Source organism: Balaenoptera borealis (assembly GCF_965194805.1).
Source record: "Balaenoptera borealis genome assembly, chromosome: X".
Lineage (NCBI taxonomy): Eukaryota > Metazoa > Chordata > Mammalia > Artiodactyla > Balaenopteridae > Balaenoptera > Balaenoptera borealis.
Window position 1 is genome coordinate 34,759,238 of NC_138881.1, and position 19,010 is coordinate 34,778,247.

At 41.5% G+C, this 19,010-nt stretch overlaps 1 protein-coding gene across 1 annotated transcript in view; it reads left to right on the forward strand.

The window, feature by feature from the left end:
* Positions 1-12,787, forward strand: part of TSPAN7 (tetraspanin 7) — a 140,741-nt gene extending 127,954 nt beyond the window's left edge. Inside the window, exons 6-8 of the mRNA XM_082378252.1 lie at positions 1,376-1,459; positions 11,599-11,671; positions 11,934-12,787. Of these exons, the coding sequence (XP_082234378.1) occupies positions 1,376-1,459; positions 11,599-11,667 (153 nt within the window). The 3' untranslated portion in view covers positions 11,668-11,671; positions 11,934-12,787. The remainder of the gene's footprint in view (positions 1-1,375; positions 1,460-11,598; positions 11,672-11,933) is intronic.
* Positions 12,788-19,010: the final 6,223 nt, after the last annotated feature.

The window sequence follows — 19,010 nt, forward strand, 5'->3', positions numbered from 1 at the left end:
CAAAGCACTGCTGCTAAATTAATGCATCTTTGTCTTTGCAAACAGACTGTGAATGCATAAAATATCATTTATTAGAAGATACAGCATTGGCAGAATTTTCACAAGCTCTAGGAGAAATGTTAAATCGTTAAACTTTGAATTTAAAAATGGGAGACATGTTTTCGGTTGTTCTTGTTCTTCAGATGTTATTACAATTTAGTGGGCCTTTCTTGATAAACAATAATCCTCTTTACCCTGTTTATGAAATTGTCTTGATTTTTCACAGACTTCATACATTCAAGTTGAGGCCCTTTTTCAGAAAACTGGAGAAAGACCATGTCTTCCAAAGCTGAATACGTCACTTCAGAAGTCTAGGTTGATTTGGCCCAGTTCCAAACTATAAAAATACACTCACACACTGACACACATATATGTTCGCTAATTCCTGCTGTTTGAGCTGTCAGGCGTTTTAACAGGAAGAGTCAGCTTTTGCCTTTGCGTTACGAGTGATGCACAAAATTTGGTGTCCTACCTGGACTGGGTTGATAAAATGTAATCCAGGATAACAACAAAACTATTTTAGCAACATTGTCGAACTCCAACCAGACCATTTCTTTTAAAGAAATTAAACTTTATCAGTATTAAACTAACATTGAAATTGGTAAAATTGGTGTTGGTTTTAATCACAACATGTGGAGATTTCACAGGATGTTAAAGGGAAACTCACTTCATTTCACGAATGAGGTTATTGACATCATAATAGAGAGAGGGGAAGTGACTTCTTCAAGGTCCCATAGTAAATCTGTGGAAAATATGACTCTAGAACATGGGTTTTTCCCTACTAAAAAAAAAAACTTAATGGTCTCCGTAGGAAGAACCCTAAAATGCCATAAAGTTGGCAGGTATTCAAACACCTCCTTCTAACCAGAGGATTTCACTTTATTTATCTAAGATTCTGTCATTTGTTGTCAAAATGCTAGTAACTATGTTTATGATTCTGAGTTTTCCTGATCAAGGATGCAGAATGCCTTTTCACGTGTTTAAGTCTGCTTCTGTATCCCTACAGCATTCGCCTCATGGATCTTACAGACTCCTTGCTCAATTTCATCATACAACAGAAACGTTTGTGGATGAAAGTGTATATCTGGGATTTGCTTTAAAATAATCCAGCCAGGGGATGAGTGTTGAAGAAATCTAAATGAAACAAGATTGGCCATATGTTCACTGTGATTTTAGAGGAAGGGTCACTTGGGGGTTCTGTACCGTTTGTATGTTTGAGATTTTTCATTCTGTTTGCGGAATGAAGGTTGGGGTGTATGTGGGAGTGTCGCGAGGTAACCCAGCCGGTCTGGTCTGGGTGAAACATGTCTCTGAGACCGTGTCTCTGTGTTTTCAGGGTTGTTATGATCTGGTGACCAGTTTCATGGAGACCAACATGGGAATCATCGCTGGAGTGGCTTTTGGGATCGCATTCTCCCAGGTAATCTTGCGGTCCGACCTAGCCTTTCCTCTGTCTCCTGCTCTCCTTTCCTTCCCTGGTCTCCAGATTCTCTGGCGGCCTCCCCGTGCCTGGGGAAAGGCTGATGGATGGGGTCAGAACTCCTTGCTCATTAGTCCTCAGGTCATCTGTTTATTGATTTTCCTTTTTCAACTTAAATGAAGTTTTGCCATCAAGGGAATATTGGTTAATAGTTCAACTAATGACTAGCTCCAGAAAAACAACTCCCTTCTTCTGTAGGTCAAATGGAGGTTAGCTGAACAAAGTGCTGCCTTAATTGGAGCCTAAACAACTCCAAACATCAAATGGCTGATTTGGATTCGGGGAGGGGGTAGGGCTCTTTTCCTGGTTGACCTTTTTGGTTCTTAGTCCCCGGGGATTGTGCATGAGATCGCTCCCTTTTAAAGAAAAGCCTAAATGTAGCACATTTCATCCTGTCATCATTATTTGATCTCAAGGTTTGATTATTGTTTCTTAAGAGGAAACTGAATTTGTGTATATGAAATGTTATATGCCTTTATCTCCACCCAGCCTCTAAAAAAGAATGGGAGAAGCCATTATGCAAACTAAGCAAGCCACACATACTCAAGGATGGAACATGATTAAGCTAAATCTAAAATTTTGCCCACCTGCACCAGGCAGTGTGTTGTCCCACAGGCTTCTGATCTCCCGGCCAGTTGCTATAATATTGCTGTGGGTGGAAGGATCGGCATATATACCTAACAACCAAAAAGAACTCGATTTATCTTTAACACAGAATTTTTTTCAGGCCAACAGATCATTTTTCCAACAAAGCCCAATTAGCGTTACCTCAGTAATGTTGCCATGGCTCTGGTTTTATCTGCCTGAATTCTGTATCAGCTCTCCCGGACTATAATTACCCCTCCCTCCACGGCCCCTATACCGCTTTCCTTCTTGCTGAGCAATGCAGTTGCACTTTAATCTTATTTAAGTTTGTTCCTAAAACATCTGTATTGAAATATGGCATATAAAGAGAAGTGCACACCTTGTAAGTATACAGCTTAATAAGTTATCACAAAATGAGCTTACCTGTGTACTGACCATCACTTAGATCAAGGCATAGCATGTTAGCCTGGTAGTTTTTGCACATGGAGGGCTTGGCCTCAGATAAGTCTAAAAAGCTTTCCTTCCTAAGCAGTTACCAAACCGTGTGTGACATTTCCTCTCACAAGGGCATGTGGGCCCAGCCAGCACGAGTGTGTATTTCTCGAGGCAGTTTTAAAAATCTTTTACCACGTTTTGTTTTCTTGCGGCTCGGGAAGGGCTTAAACCCTCAACACGCCAACACACGCAAACCAGATTGGTGCCACAGACAGTACTGATTAACTCGGTCTCGAGAGACACATCAAAAGAAGTTGCAGCCCTGAACTTTCTTCTGGTTGCTATCCTGTTTCAGTAATAACACTTCAGTGACATATCAGTAATGGCCAGGGGACATTTTAGAGGATTCCGGACCGCGTGTCCGATGCAGCGTGCAGGAGGCATCTGGCAGGTGCACATATGGTTTACTTTCCACATGTATGTGCAGTGTTGGGTTAACCACCTACAGGACAGGCTTGTGCTTGCGTTTGAGGAGGACCGTCCCCTTGGAGGAAGGAATATGGCTGCAGTCGGCCCTAATGGCTACCCTAGACCCATGAAGGGACACGAAGCCGGTACTCTCCCTGGGGAAAAGAGAGCCTCAGAGAGCCAGGACTCTCGTGGATGAAACACCTTTTTTTTTTTTAAATTAATTAATTGATTTTATTTATTTATTTTTGGCTGTGTTGGGTCTTCGTTTCTGTGCCAGGGCTTTCTCCAGTTGTGGCAAGTGGGGGCCACTCCTCATTGCAGTGCGTGGGCCTCTCACTATCGCGGCCTCTCTTGTTGCGGAGCACAGGCTCCAGATGCGCAGGCTCAGTAATTGTGGCTCACGGGCCTATTTGCTCCGCGGCATGTGGGATCCTCCCAGACCAGGGCTCGAACCCGTGTCCCCTGCATTGGCAGGCAGATTCTCAACCACTGCGCCACCAGGGAAGCCCTGAAACATCTTTTCATCCAAGAATCTTTCCATGTGGCCACGAGGGGTTGGGAAGACAGTCCTACTTTCATGAGTGAGGTGAACCAGGTCATAAAGAATCTGATTAATACCTCTCGCACTTCTCACATCCCCGTGGAGGGATTTAGGTGTAGACCAGTGGTTATCTGGCCCGATGAGCATTCATCTCTGTGTGCTACGTGGAAGAAACCCCTGACATGGGGCTCGCCAAGTTTGCTCTGTGGCCCTCTGGGGCAACGAGAAAGGGGCTTTGGCCCCAAGGAAGCCCCAGACAGACTCTCTTCAAAGAGTTTAGGTTTCTTCAAGGTACTACAGAGTTGTTGGGATAAGAAAACAAAACCCAAAGCCCAGGAGCATCGCAGAGGCAGTACCATTCACCCGCGTGGCCGGTCAACCACAGTGGGGCAGAAACTTGAGATCTGCTGTGCTCAGCTTGGGGCAGGGAAAGGAATGGCCACGGCCAGCTGTTATTAGCCAGACGCACTAGGAACTGCAGCTTTTAATGGAGCCAGCAGCCTCAGGGTACCTGGAAGCTGAAGCTGGCTTCCATTTGTCAGTAGATCCAGGGCCTCTCTGGGACCATGGTGGCCACTTACCAGATGCCTGTTCAAGAACCAGCCTTACTCACCTGCCACCAAAGCTTTAGCCACAGGTGTTCAAAAATTCTAGAACATTCTAGAAGTGTTATAGTAAAACTTAGCAGATGTTGGCTGATACCGATAAATCAGTCACAGTGGCCTATGTGGTAGCCTTCCTATAATGAAGCAAGCTCTACTGAGTAGAGGCCAAAGTGGGTAGGAAAGAACAGAGCACCCTGCCCCCACTCCTCACCTGCCCTCCACCTTCTCCTTGCCCTTTTCCTCACCTGCTCTCATGATGTCCACGCTATCCTCTGTTGGAACAAACCGGCCTTGCACATCTGTTGTCTTAGAAATTAAAGGTGGTATAAAGTACAAGGAAAACTAAGCTGAGTCTAGCCTTTTAATAGACTGTGCGAGAACTTTGTCCTGTTACCTAATTTAGCTAACTTAAAGCTCTTGAGTGCTGTTTTTGGATAGCAGGGTTTTGGCAGGTGTTTAATATTTCTCTCCACAAAGTCCCGGTGCCTTTGCCCTCTCAAGGAAAAGGCCATTTGTCTGGACTTGATGGGCAGGTCCTGCTGCCCTATGAATTTATAGCAGGTGGTTGAGTGTGTTTTTATAGGGTACCTCCTCCCTGCATCTTTGGCAGCTACTCTTTTATCCGAGGGGTCTTGGGAACACACACACAGAGAAATGTCCTCACCTCCCTCGTCCCTCACATGACCTGGAAGCCAAGCGTCCGAGTCTGGACACTTGTATTGCTCAGTTTGTGACACTGCTTCCCGCCTTGGTTGGCCTTCTGCTATGGGTCTCTGTATTTAGCACTTCTGTATCCAACATAAATAGCTTCGCTAGACTTGGAGACTGTTAGGCTGGATTAATCCCCCAAAGCACAGAATGTTACAGTCCTGAGTAAGGACAGTGGAGCTGTTTTCCAGAAGGGAGAGTTGAGTGGTTTGCTTGAGGTTGGGCGGCTACTGTAGATCCAGGATTACAATTCTGATGATCTCATCTGGTCTGCTGTATTCAACATTTAGGCCAGAGATAACCCTTGCTCTTGCCTCACGTAGCACCTAAATGGAACTCAGTTTCTGCCTTTATAATGAAAGGATTTGAGTCTGTGGAATTGCAAAGACAAAGGTACTCATCAAAAAATACAGATCCTGGCTTCCCTGGTGGCGCAGTGGTTAAGAATCCGCCTGCCAATGCAGGGGGACACGGGTTCAAGCCCTGGTCTGGGAAGATCCCACATGCCGCGGAGCAACTAAGCCCATGTGCCACAGCTACTGAAGCCCGGCCCCCCCCTAGAGCCCGTGCTCCGCAACAAGAGAAGCCACTGCAATGAGAAGCCCACGCACCACAATGAAGAGTAGCCCCCGCTCGCCACAGCTAGAGAAAGCCCTCGCACAGCAACAAAGACCCAACGCAGCCAAAAATAAATAAATAAAAAAAATACAGATCCTCTTCCTACCCATCCATCCCCTGACCCTCACCCCTGCAGGGCCTCCTCCACGGCCCACAGGCGACTGAGATGATTCCTTACGGACCAAGGATTCTTTTCTGGGACTTGTTTACCTTTTCTGTAGAGAGGGCAGGGACAAAGCTGTCAATAGCCTTGATGAGACATGGCCGAATAAGGCTAATGGAACTTTTTACTTATTCCCCTAGTATTTTCAGGCCCTGAAACGGTCCCTAAAAGCATTTATACAGTTTTATTTCAAGCCAGATAACTTGGCACTTTCCCAGTTAGGTCATCAGCACAAAATCTCCACAGGCATTATAAGGATCAAAATTTTCGACCTATTGCTTGCCACTTTGTTAAGAAAGTTGCCTTTTACACCTTTGTTTGCTGGCCTCTCTCTGCCCCTCAGGAATCAGGGACCCGGCCACGTTTACCTCCCATGGTGATCGCAGGGGAAGACAGCCTTGCCCTGTCGCCTTTGCTGACCTGGACCCCACCCCTCTCTCAGCCCCTCTCCCACCTTTCGGAGTCCATCCTGTTCCTGGTAATTAGCAGAGCCCCAGCGATGTGATCCCTGTTACTGGAGCTCTCTTTGTGGGGATGCTTCGAGAAGGTTAGAGTAGACCTTTTGTAAGTCTCTCCTTCCCTCTCTGGCTTCTCAGTTCTCGAAGGGCCTCCCGGAGGTTTTCATGACCCAAAAGAAAGCAGAATATATAGTACGGACAAGGCCAAGAGTGGTAAAAATAAAATGTTACTTCCAACGATTAGATGAAGGCTAATTACAAAGTCTTAGACGACCAAATATAAATAATCTGATCTCAGACTCCCTAGGCTGTACGGCATTTGACACTTCGCCAGCCACGGGGAGAGGGAGAGGTGGCTCTGGGGTCTCCGTCCTGAGGGCTGTTTAGCATAAGAGGCAAGCTCTCCTTTTCCTGTCTTCCTCCGGGGTTTAAAGCAGAAGTTTGTTCCGGTGCCCACATACTCCAGCCTTCAGACACAGCAGCAGTGCGCTTCTGAGGGGCGGCCTGGAATCCCACAGAGCATACCTCTGTCCTTTGAGGCGCTATTTACATATATTTAACCTAAAACAAAAAAGGGTTTTATCTAAATAAAGATGGATTTTTCTGTGTACAGATTAATTGGGTCTAGTGGCAAGCGAGCGTTTGGTCCTGACTCTGAGGAAGAGGCTATGTCTTTACCTTTAACAGGCTTTCAGTTATGTACCTGGAAATAATCTGGTAGTAAATGGTATTAAGTATAGGATGTTTCCCCCCCTCCCCGCTTTCCCTTAACTTGGTGCTTACGGAAATGAGAGATCAAAGTTTTCTCTCAAATATGATGAAACACTGTAGCAAATTTGACGTCAGTAATCCTGCGAACAATTCAAAACACCCACCATATCCCAAATCCTAGTTTTTCTTGCACTAGAATTAACTAAAATAAAAGCCAATATATGTAAACTGCTGTTTTCACAAAGCTTGTATGTGCCTCAGCTCAGGACTTCTTTTCGGAACAATTTCTGAGTAGACGTTAACATTATTGACTGGGGGATTTTTGCAGAAACTAACGCCTGTGGCCCGGCGATTTGTTCTGTAAGTGAATATTGAAACACCCGCGTTTGAGTAAATATCAACAACTTTTTTTGCACTGAATGTATTTATTTGAAACTTTGTTCATGTCTTACTAAAGCATTCTAATATTTCGTTAGAGCATGGTAGGCTGTATAGCAGGCACCTCTGTGCAGGGAAACAGAACATCTATTACAAATACACTGTGTTTCACTGTGCTTTCCCCTGGAAGAGCAGACTTTATACTTTCTGGCGGCATTTTTTATTTTAGTCCTGTGGGTATTATTTCCTCTAGAAGATGTTCGTTTATTTTACCTGATGGTCGACAACGTGGGTCTTTGCAGGGGGCTCTTTCAGAAACGCCACAAGAAGGACCACAAGTGTGGTACTACCACAAGTGTGGTACTACCACTACATTCACCAGAATGGTCAGTTACCCATTCTGTAGCTACTGCTAACAAAAATTGCTTGTAAGACATTTTATTCTGTGTAATAAGGCTACAATAAATTTTAAACACATTGTATACACCGCAATTAATCAAATAGAAACCCACTTTCTTATACCATTTTTGAGTTTTCCAGAGGATATTGAAAGTTTGCCAGATATTGATCACATCGATCAACTCCCTTCATATATTTATTATACTCTAATATACAAGTGGGCTGAGTTATCTGATGGCCAGTCCTCCTGTCTTCCTTTCCTGTAGATGCTGTGGAGGCGTCATGAATAGTGTCGCCATGCGGACTAGCCTCTTGTCTTTCCTTATAAGAAGAATCACTTCTCCCTTCTGGAAGAATGTCATTTCTCCCCTCTGTAGATTTTCAGATTTCTCCTTTAATTGGTTTGGTAGACCACGACTCTCTCTTATAGTCCCACAAACTCTGGTTTTATTTTTCAACAATATTTCAGATGTGGACACACTGTTGTAATAATTGTCTTGGTAAATATGGTGCCATGAACCAAGATAAGGTTGTAGGACCAATAATATTGTTTCTTGCAGTTTCTTCCCTTCACCCGTGTAAATCTCAAGGTTGTATATATATCCAGTTTCACTTTCGCTAACCATCCTGACCAAAATTCCATATCTTGTAAGTTTTCCAGGATTATAGGTTTTGAATCTGAGTCGTCCTCTCCACTTTATCATTGCCTCCTCAAGTGATAGCTCTTGTTTAGGTATATAGATCAATTGAAATTTTGGTAGAAAATAATCCAAAAGAGGTTTAACTTTTGAAATTCTGTCCGTGGGAAGTGGAGCTTCTGAGTTATCGTTTAAGTGAAGAAATGTCATTATTTGTTTGAAGCTTCTTCTCGTCATAATCTTTGGAAAGGTAGGTGTTTCAAGTAAGGGATCAGTCGACCAATATTCTTTCCAGTGTGACTTTCTTATTTGTCCCATCTAAATTATTAATCCAAGAAACTTCTTCATGTCACTGTTGGTTACATCAGTCCATTTTAAAGCCTTATACTTTTTATACGATTTTTCATTCTGTTGGTGATACAGGTTCGTTTGAGAAGCGACCAACTCGAAAAAGTCGTTACCAAAAATTAATTCTGTTATTTCACTAACACTTTGTGCATTATTACAGTCAATAGTTACACCTGACACTCCTATAAAGTCTAATTTTCATAAAATGTTGTCTTCAATCCACTCTTATGTAGAAGCAAAGGAGCATTCTCCAGCACCATGAGTTTCGTTTTCACTTTCCATATCAGAATTAATCACTAAGGTTTTTTGTCTTTTTGTTGGTCTAATATTCACATCGTCTGAATCAGAACTATATTCTGAAGAACTGTCATCTTCTGAGACACTAGTATATATATCGCTTGGACAATCAGAGAAAGTATCTGCATAAAATTCACCGAAAAATTCTTCTTCACTCAAAATTTCATGATGCGTCATTTTTAAAAATTTTACGGTAATAAATTGCGTTCATAGTATACATAAGGTTGGAACAAAAACCTAATGGATCAAAATGTGATAACGACAATCATAAGTTGTATAATGAACCCTTGATCAATTTTAAGCTCTAACAACTTCACACAGTGATGTTAAAAAATAACTTTAAAAAAATCTGTCTCCTCCCATGGGCAAACAGGAGGTATATTCTTGCCCTAGAAATACAAAACGTAGTTAGTTTGAAAGCAAATAGCTTTTATTTTTACTTATATTTTTTTAAAGTTACTATTTCTGTGAGAAAGTTTGTCTGGTGCTTAAGGATGATGCTGTTTCTGTTTGAGGAAAAAAAGGTGGAGGGACATGCTGTATTCCCTTGCAAGCAGACATCTCAGATGCAAGAAATATTGAAGCGTACTGCAGAATTTTCTGGCTGTGTGGCTCGTGAATTGCCATGGGGGCCAGGAGCATTGCACTGTGAAATGGAATGCTGGCTACTGTTAAGTGCTAAAACACACATGAGGTCAACGAGAAAAACCTAAAGCGCTAAGCTTTACAAAGAAAGGAGGGTCTAGGAACTTGAGATCAAATAAAGAGATGCCCACTGACAGTCCTCTCCCTGAAGTCTGCAATGTAAGGCAGGAAGGAACCCTTGGTGGCGTGAGGCAGAGGAGTTATTCTGGAGAGAAAAAGGGTCTAGGCCCCACGGTGGGAGCGGGGGCTGGAAAAGGGGCTATGCATGGCTAGAAGAGGGTGGAGCCTTAAACTCTGTGTGGGTTACCTGTATGGTTTGGGGGAGATTCTTTAACCTCTCCTGAACCCATTTTCTTCTGTGGACAGTTGGGATGGTAATACTGCCCAGGCATGTAGTAAGGATTAAATAACTCGATATTCCTGATTGTGTTATGTGCCTCTAATACTTGGGTTTTGGCTGGCATCTGAATTTTGAGCGTATCAAGTGTGATCTGGTGTATGTTGGTCCTAAAAAATGGTAGTTCTAATGAAAAGAGACAAGCTATAAGGTTCAAAGTCCTTGCACTCACGGAGGGGATTTTAGTTTCTCATTTGGCACAATATTCTGGAGGTTACAGCCATGGTTCCTCTGACCACTTGGTGGTACGTGCACGATACTACGTATTTTGTGGCACAAAATGATGGTGGCCAGAGCCTTGGTAGGAGATAGGGTAAGTCCAATAGGGTGATTTTCCTTACCTGACAGAAGTTATAGTTTGCAGATTTCACAGCACGATTTCCATTTGAAAAAGGAAGATAAGACTCTGGTATTTCACCAAGAAAGGGAGGCAGGTTGGAACCTGCAGGATTGAGCGGAGAGCTAGAACAGAGTTGAGGTGTTGCCTTGACCAACGGTGGGACCCAATGTGTCACCTATAAGATAAGGGTGACCAGATGGACTGGATGAGTGGTCCTCTCACCTGGAAGGCTTGTTAAGACACCAGTTGCTGGACCCCATCCCCAAGAGTGTCTGATTCAGCAGGTTTGGGGTGGGGCCTGAGAATGTGTTTCTAACAAGGGCCCAGATGATGCTGATTCTGCTGGTCCTGGGGCCACATTTGACACTGTACTAGATCATCTCTAAAGCTCATTGCCACCTCTGAACCGATAAAACGTGGCCAATTGCTTAAGGAGAAGTGACCCCACATGGCCAAGAGAAGCTGCAGCCCTCTACACTCCAGTGCACAATCAGGGTCCTGTCCAAAGAGTGCTGATTCTCCAGCAGGAATGGGAATTTTGGTTTCCTATGAGCAGATCCTTAAGCATCTGCGCTTAAGGATGTCTTGCTAGTGTTACAACAGCTTTTTATCAGATCCACCTGTGTTACAGGTTAAGTCAAGGCACAAAGTGGGCAGAAGACTGAGGTCTTCTGAGGAGGCGTAGGTACCCAGATATTGGTTGTGCTGGGGCCCCTGAAAAACCAAGGGGTAGACCTTGGGTGTAGGTGGGCCCATTTGGGCCTAAAATATCTACATGGTTTAGAGACAAAGAGAAATTAAAGCCCCCCTCCGCCCCACTTCTCACAAGCCATGACTTACTTCTCTGGCAAACTCACCCAGTCAAGGATTAGCGTCCCATTGTCCCAAGGAAAGAACTATTATCCTGTCAGCCAGCTATGGCTGGGGTATCATCCTATGTTGAGATAGCTTCCCAATGCATGCGCTTATGGTTTTGAATTCTGGCATTTTGTTACTATCTTGCTAATTCTGGGGTACTTAATTTTTTTCATTACTCTCAGAACACATGAACACATTTTAATACTACTTACATGTCAAAAGTTGGTTTTAATGGCCAGAGGGAGCTAGAGTTGGAACCTTATGGTCAGTTGGAGAACCTCCAGCTGACCTCCACCAGCATTTAGACTCCCTAAGTCTTAGATCCCACTACTGAAATCAGGTTTGATCGTTTTCCCTAGCGCCCTTTCCCCATTCACGTACAAAAGCCCTCAGTTGTTAAAAATTACATCGGAGGGGGGGTGTGTTAGAAATGTGTTAGCTCAGTGACTTCAGAGCCTCGTTCTCTTTTTCCTTCTGCCAACAGCTGATTGGCATGCTGCTGGCCTGCTGTCTGTCCCGGTTCATCACGGCCAACCAGTATGAGATGGTGTAAGAAGGTGAGTGATGGTGGGGGGAGGTTAAATCTAGGATTCTCCCTTTGGGGCACATACTCCCCTTTAAAGGGACAAGAGTGCTGCCTGGCCACTTCACCCTTTGATCTCGGTGGCACTTGGCCACATGCCAAAGCCTCATTTCTGTGGTGCTGGGGAGGAGATGTGATCACTGCTCTGGAAAACGTCGAAATGCTCTCTTCAGCTTGTTACCTTATTTTAAGGCCTTATTAATGGTGAGTCACTCACACGTTTTAATTTCTCTTAGTCTTTCAAGAATGATGGAAGAAGAGACCTGTTTTCGAAAGGAACTGCAGCAATCTTTGAAAGACTTCCAAAGAATGTTAGAGCACAGTACATAATACACCTGTCCTAACCCCCTCACCCCGTGCAACTGACACTCCCACACAGTCTCTGCTCCACCTTTGAGCCTGCATCATGCGTAGCATTCCATCTTGTGAAGCCCTGTTGTGCCAGAGTGTAGCCAGGTTCCCTGCATCTAGTCCTAGGGGACCCCGCATGTAGTGTGGGAGGCTCCTGTTAGCCCTTGATCATGATTGATAAATGCCGCACCCCCCTAGATGTAGATAAGCAGATAGCTATCTGTTCTTTTGGCTTAATCTCCTTTGGTTGGGTTTTCCCTTTTACTAAGGCTCTTTCCTACCTTCTTCAGGCTGCCTAGGACATGTAAAGAGATACATTGGTAATTGTCCATGAGGAGAAAAAGGCACGTGTCATGCACGAAGGAAGTTGTCGAGCTTTGGGTGGCATCCTTGCTCCTTACTGTTACATGCCTGGGAACTTATAGACAGTTTAGTGCACCTGTATAATCCTGTTACAAAGCTGTATTGTTGCTTCCTGTGAAGGAAATAATATTACTTCTGTTTTTCCCCAATTAACTGCTATTGTTATTTTACTTCTTTCTATATTTTTTCTTTGCATTGACATTACAGACATCGAGGACCTCATCAAATCAATTTAAAAATGAGTGTGAAGGGGGAACAAAAGTCAAAATATTTTTAAAAGATCCTAAAAAACAATTCCTCTGTCTCGCATGCCAACAAGAATGCATTGATATTGTGAACATTTGTGATACATGTGTTAATAAATAGTCATTACAAATTGCTGTGTTCTGATTTTGTTCTTTGGTTAAGTTTTTAAACACATTTCTACTATATTCCATCTTGTTCCACAGGGGATTTGGAGGTGGACCACCTTACACAATGACACATCCCCCCATACAAGCTCCCACTCCACTGAAATAGCATGGGGCAGTGTAAAAACTGAAGGGTTAGATTTTTTTTAATGGACATTCCAGGAACTTGAATCACTTATAAACAGGATGTACTGTTGGCTGCAAAAATAGACCCTTCATATTTCAGGCTAGAGGAAGATTTCAGAGTTTTTTTTTTTTTTAAGTCTGGATGTCATTTTAAAAAAAGGAAATGAGCATGTATTCTTCCTTTTATTGTTCCTAACGAGCATGTATTCTACTCTTCCTTCCTTCTTCTCTGGATTGAATAAACTCTATCTAGAGAAGAGATGACATCATACCATTCAGTTGTCCCAATGCCCTGGCTTGTACTAAAGTATGAAATCCTTACGCTTGATTTAAAGAGCATTTTAGCAATAGGTGCAGTATATATTATCTGCAATCTATTTTTTCCTTCTTAATGAACCATCCTTAAAAACTAGTAAAAGCATTTATTGATCTGTTCCCAAATAAGTGGATCTAAAAAGCCTCCCTCTTCTCTGTAATTAGGATGGAGATGGTGTTTTAACTATATGCATTTATTAGCCTGAACTCTGCATGAGGTAAACCCTAAAAGGCTTATGAAGGCTAGTGACCCACACCTTCAGATACTGCCTCGTCAAAAGGTCAGCATTTTTAGAGAGTTAAGTAGATCTCTTCTATGGAAACATATGTAGCCCAAAACTTTTCAAAGTTTCATTTAAATTTCTATTATATAATAAAATGAGGCTTTTCTGTAAAGTCCTACATAGAGCCCCACCCATGGTTCACCTTTTTGCAAACTATGCATTCACTAGTATACTGATACTAGTATTGTTATACTTTGGTAAACAAGAAATCTATACACTTTCTAAATTGATTTCACATCTCACCATTATATAATTTCAATGTGAAACATTTTGACTAAGGTTGATTTGACTTTAAAACTTTAAAATATTGACATTTCAACCTTGCTCAGAAATAAGGTATATTTAGCTTTAGACAGTACTGCTGAACATTATTCCAAAGTCGTATACTAATTCATACTCCCACCACAGTGTAGAAAAGTTCTAGCTGTTCCACATCCTCACCAACACTTGTTATTCTCAGACTTACGTTTTAGCCATTCGGTGTGCATGGTGGTATCTCAATTTGCCTTCACATTACGATTAGTGATACCGAACACTCAGTTTGTCGTTGACCACCTTGATATCCTCCTCCTTTGTTTTTTTGGCCGCACCACGAGGAATGTGGGATCTTAGTTCCCCGACGCCATGGATTGAACCTGTGCCCCCTGCAGTGGAAGCATGGAGTCTTAACTATTAGACTGCCAGGGAAGTCCCAATAGCCTCTTTTATGAGGTGTTCAAGTCTTGTGTGTTTTTAAAAATTCAGTTATCTTAATTGATTTGTAGGAATTCTTTATGTATTCATGATGCAAATCCTTACTTGGATGTATTTATTACAAATATTTTCTCTCAGCCTGTCATTTGACTTTTCACATACAGTCAATTCTTTTTTTTCCAGCTTTACCGAGAAATATTTGATATAATATTGTGTAGGCTTGAGGTGTACAAGGTGATGACTTGATCCACTGATACATTGCAAAATGATTACCATAGTAGGATTAGTTAACACCTCCATCACCTCACTCAATTACCAGTTCTTTTTTGTGGTGAGAACATTTAAGATCTACTCTCTTAGCAACTTTCAAGTATATAATACGGTATTGTTAACTATAGTCATCATGCTGAACTATAGTTCTGATCCCCAGAACTTGTGCATCTTATAACTGGATGTTGGTAACCCTTTGATATCTCCCCATTTCCCCCACCTCCCAGCCACTGGTAACCACCATTCTACTCTATTTCTCTGAGTTTGGTTTTTTTATATTCTACATATAGGTGGGATCATACAGTATATCTTTCTCTGACTTATTTTACATAGCATAGTGCACTCAGGTCTATCCATGTTGTTACAAATGGCAGGATTTCTTTTTTTTCTCATGGCTGAATAATATTCTATTGTATATATGGACCACATCTTCTATAATCATTCATCTGTTGATGGACACTTAGGTTGCTTCCATACCTTAGCAATTAAGTAATGCTGCTATGAACATTGGGGTGCATGTATCTTTTTGAATTAGTGTTTATGTTTCCTTCAGATATATACCCAGGAGTGGGATTGCTGGATCATATGGTAACTCTATTTTTAGTTTTTTGAGGAACCTTCATACTGTTTTCCATAGTGGCTTCACCAATTTACATTCCCACCAACAGTGCACAAGGGTTCCCTCTTCTCCACATCCTTATGTGTGTTCTCTCTTGTTTCTTTGATAATAGCTGTTCTAACAGGTGTGAGGTGATAACTCATTGTGGTTTTGATATGCATTTCCCTAATAATTAGTGATGGTGAGCACTCTCTCAAGTACCTGTTGGCCATTTGTACATCTTTGGGAAAAATGCCTATTCAGATCCTCTGCCCATTTTTTAATTGGATTTTATTTGCTATAGAGTTGTAGGAGTTCCTTATATATCAATATTTTGGATATTAACGCCTTATATGTAGTTTGCAAATATTTTCTCCCACTCTGTAGGTTGCCTTCTCATTTTGGTGACTGTATCTCTTGCTGTGCAGAAGCTTTTTATTTTAATGTAGTCCCACTTGTTTATTTTTGCTTTTTTGTGTGCTTTTGGTTTCGTATCCAAAAATTCGTTGCTAAGACCAATGTAAAGGATCTTTTCCTTTATGTTTTTTTCTGGACTCTATTTTTTAAATTCCCGTATGTTACATTATCTGTGGTTCCCAAGTTGCTTTAACAGAACAAGTGGAGCTGAGTTAGCTGAAGGTGTGTGTGAAGTTCTGCTTTGTTGCTCAAGAAGTAGGCTACTCTAAGCTTTTGGTTACAGGACAAGCATGCCTGCTCATAATAACGAGCAAGAAATCTAAGCCAGTACCTTGAGAGGGTAGGTATTCTTTTCATTTAATAGATGAAGGTACTAAGACTTCTAAGAGTTGTGATCTTCCAAACCCAGTGTCCACGACAGCTGAAATGCCAGAATGTGCTTACATTGCAAAGCTAGAATTTCTACTCCATATATGAGTACCATTTCACACAAATTAATCATGGAAATACCCATTGCTTGTCTACCAGTGCACACGTGATCAACGGGTAAACGTAGAGTAGCCAATCCACTTGGAGATAATTACAAGGGATTCTATAGCTACCCACTTCCTTTAACATAATAGCATTTCATTTCAAAAGATTATATAAATAGTAAAACTTCAAGCTGTCTTAAATTTTTTTTTACACTTTATGTATTTTAAATCTCAATAGAACTTTTGAAATAAAAGGTGAAAAGAAAACGTATCATGAGAACTTCTAGTTCCCAAATTAAATTCCTGTGAAATATTCCAAACTCATTTTTCACCAGTTACTACTTGGTGAAAGTAGTTTTCTAGACTACTCTGCCTTGGTATCAGGAAGTGCCTCATTCTTCTACTTTCATACTGGACATACCCATCCTAGTCCCTGAAGTTTAAATTGCTAATAAGCAAGAAGTAGGGTGACAGTAAGAAGTAGGGTAAATTAGAGAAATGCAAATCAAAACTACAATGAGGTATCACCTCACATCAGTCAGAATGGCCATCATCAAAATATCTACAAACAATAAATGCTGGAGAGAGTGTGGAGAAAAGGAAACCCTCCTACACTGTTGGTGGGAATGTAAATTGGTACAGCCACTCCAGAGAACAGTATGGAGGTTCCTTATACTAAAAATAGAGCTACCATATGACCCAGCAATCCTACTCCTGGGCATATATCCGGAGAAAACCATACTTCAAAAAGATACATGCACCCCAACGTTCATTGCAGCAGTACTTACAATAGCTAAGACATGGAAGCAACCTAAATGTCCTTCAGTGGATGAATGGATAAAGAAGATGTGGTACATATATACAATGGAATATTACTCAGCCATAAAAAAGAATGAAATAATGCCATTTGCAACAACATGGATGGACCTAGAGATTGTCATACTGAGTGAAGTAAGTCAGACAAATATCATATGATATCGCTTATATGTGGAATCTAAAAAAAAATGGTACAAATGAACTTATTTACAAAACAGAAATAGAGATGTAGAAAACGAACTTATGGTTACCAAAGGAGAAGGGGGGAGGAGGGATAAATTGGGAGATTGGGATTGACATATACACACTACAATATATAAAATGGATAATAAGGACCTACTGTATAGCACAGGGAACTCTTCTCAATACTCTGTGATGACCTATATGGGAAAAGAATCTAAAAGAGTGGATATATGTATATGTATAACTGATTCACTTTGCTGTACAGCAGAAACTAACAACATTGTAAATCAACTATAGTCCAATAAAAATTAATTTTAAAAAAAGTAGGGTAAATTAAGTGCCAGTCAACAATAACGGTGTCTCAGAAAGGCCTGATAAATGCTAATATTACCACTGCACTAACAGGGACATATTTAGTGAGAAGAGCCATGTGGAAGCATTGCCAGGATGGGAGTCCAGAGACTAAGTCTCAGCTTAGGCTTCAGAATTTCCTAGGAGACTTGTGTAAGCCTCTAAAATGCTTAACAATTCTTTTTCCTCATCTACAAAATGATAAGAATGGACAGATGTTTCTAAAGACTCTCAAAATCACTTTGCTATCTTATAGCTCAATGATTGGTCAGTCCAATGACCACCCTAGTACTTTGAGGTTTCGTTGGAACTAAGACAGTTCAGAGTCAAGTCAGACCTCACCAACCAGAGGGCAATCCCACCAACATCCACACAGCATCTATGGGATGCCACACATACACACCATCGTCAGCAAAATTTATAGAAGATCACATTTCTAAGTGAACGTCATCTCTTAGATTTAAATATTTTTACCTTTTTACATGAGTTACTGCCTGAGGAAGAAATTCATGCAATTTTGAAAGCATGAACCAAAATGCAGACTACACGAATTATAAATTTGTAGAATTAGGAATAACGGAAACGATAAATAAAATACAACAAAGTAATATTGAAACACGTCCTCTACCAGGGAAGGATTAACAGGGAAGAAATTATTTAATAGGTACAGAAAATGAACTATCAATTTTAGCAAAATTGGAGTACAATGGGCCAGATTTACCCTCCTGCCTCAAATAACCAAACACCAGGCAAAATATATGAAACAACAGTTTTGAAGCCACTGAAATCAGACACAGAAGAATAGTAATCCCTGAGAGACAGGAAACAAAGAAGGTGAGCACTGTGGTTCCCTCAGCTTACCGACTTGAGAGCGTTTCCAGGTTGTGATATAGGGAGAGGAAACATCCTGAGGCAGAATCCCTGAGTTGAGCAGACAAACCTCAGTGTCCAGGGAGACCAAAGCAGCTAGAGTTTACAGGACAGAGTACTGGAGAGGAGAGCTGCACAGAGAACTCCAGAGATCACAGAGGAACTCCCTTAAATATTCAGTAGAATAGGGATTGGTGCATGTATGTGGGAAAACTACCAGAGACTGGTGGAAGAGACATCCTAAATGTTACAGCGAAACAGTACTTGGGGCTCATACAGGTACAGGGATAGTGCCTATACACATCAGCAAGTCTAGAAAAACTCACAATTTCACAGGGCATCGGGCAGAGTACTCAAGAGGGTCTGAGACATAGTTCAGTTACTTCAAAACCATTTAATAACCTTAAGTCTTTTTTTAAGATTTGTTGGGGGGATCAGAGCCTTGTTTATCCTAAGGCTAATTATTCCCCACTACTGAGGCAAGTACTGGATATTTCTGTATTCCTATAAGTATACAATTGCCCAAGTTTGTTGAAAACTATAAACTGACAGATCCAAGAAGCTTAACAAACCCCAAGTACAAAAAACATGAAGAAAACTACTTTAAGGAACATATCATAAGCAAATTGTATAAAATCAGTGATAAAAAGAAAAAATTTTAATTCACCAGAGGAAAAAGAGGTGATGCACAGAAAACAAAGATAAGGATGACTTCTGTTTGGAAAGAAAAATGTAAAGTAAGAAGACAGCTGCAAATGACCAAATGTTTATGTCCCTCCAAAATTCTTATGTT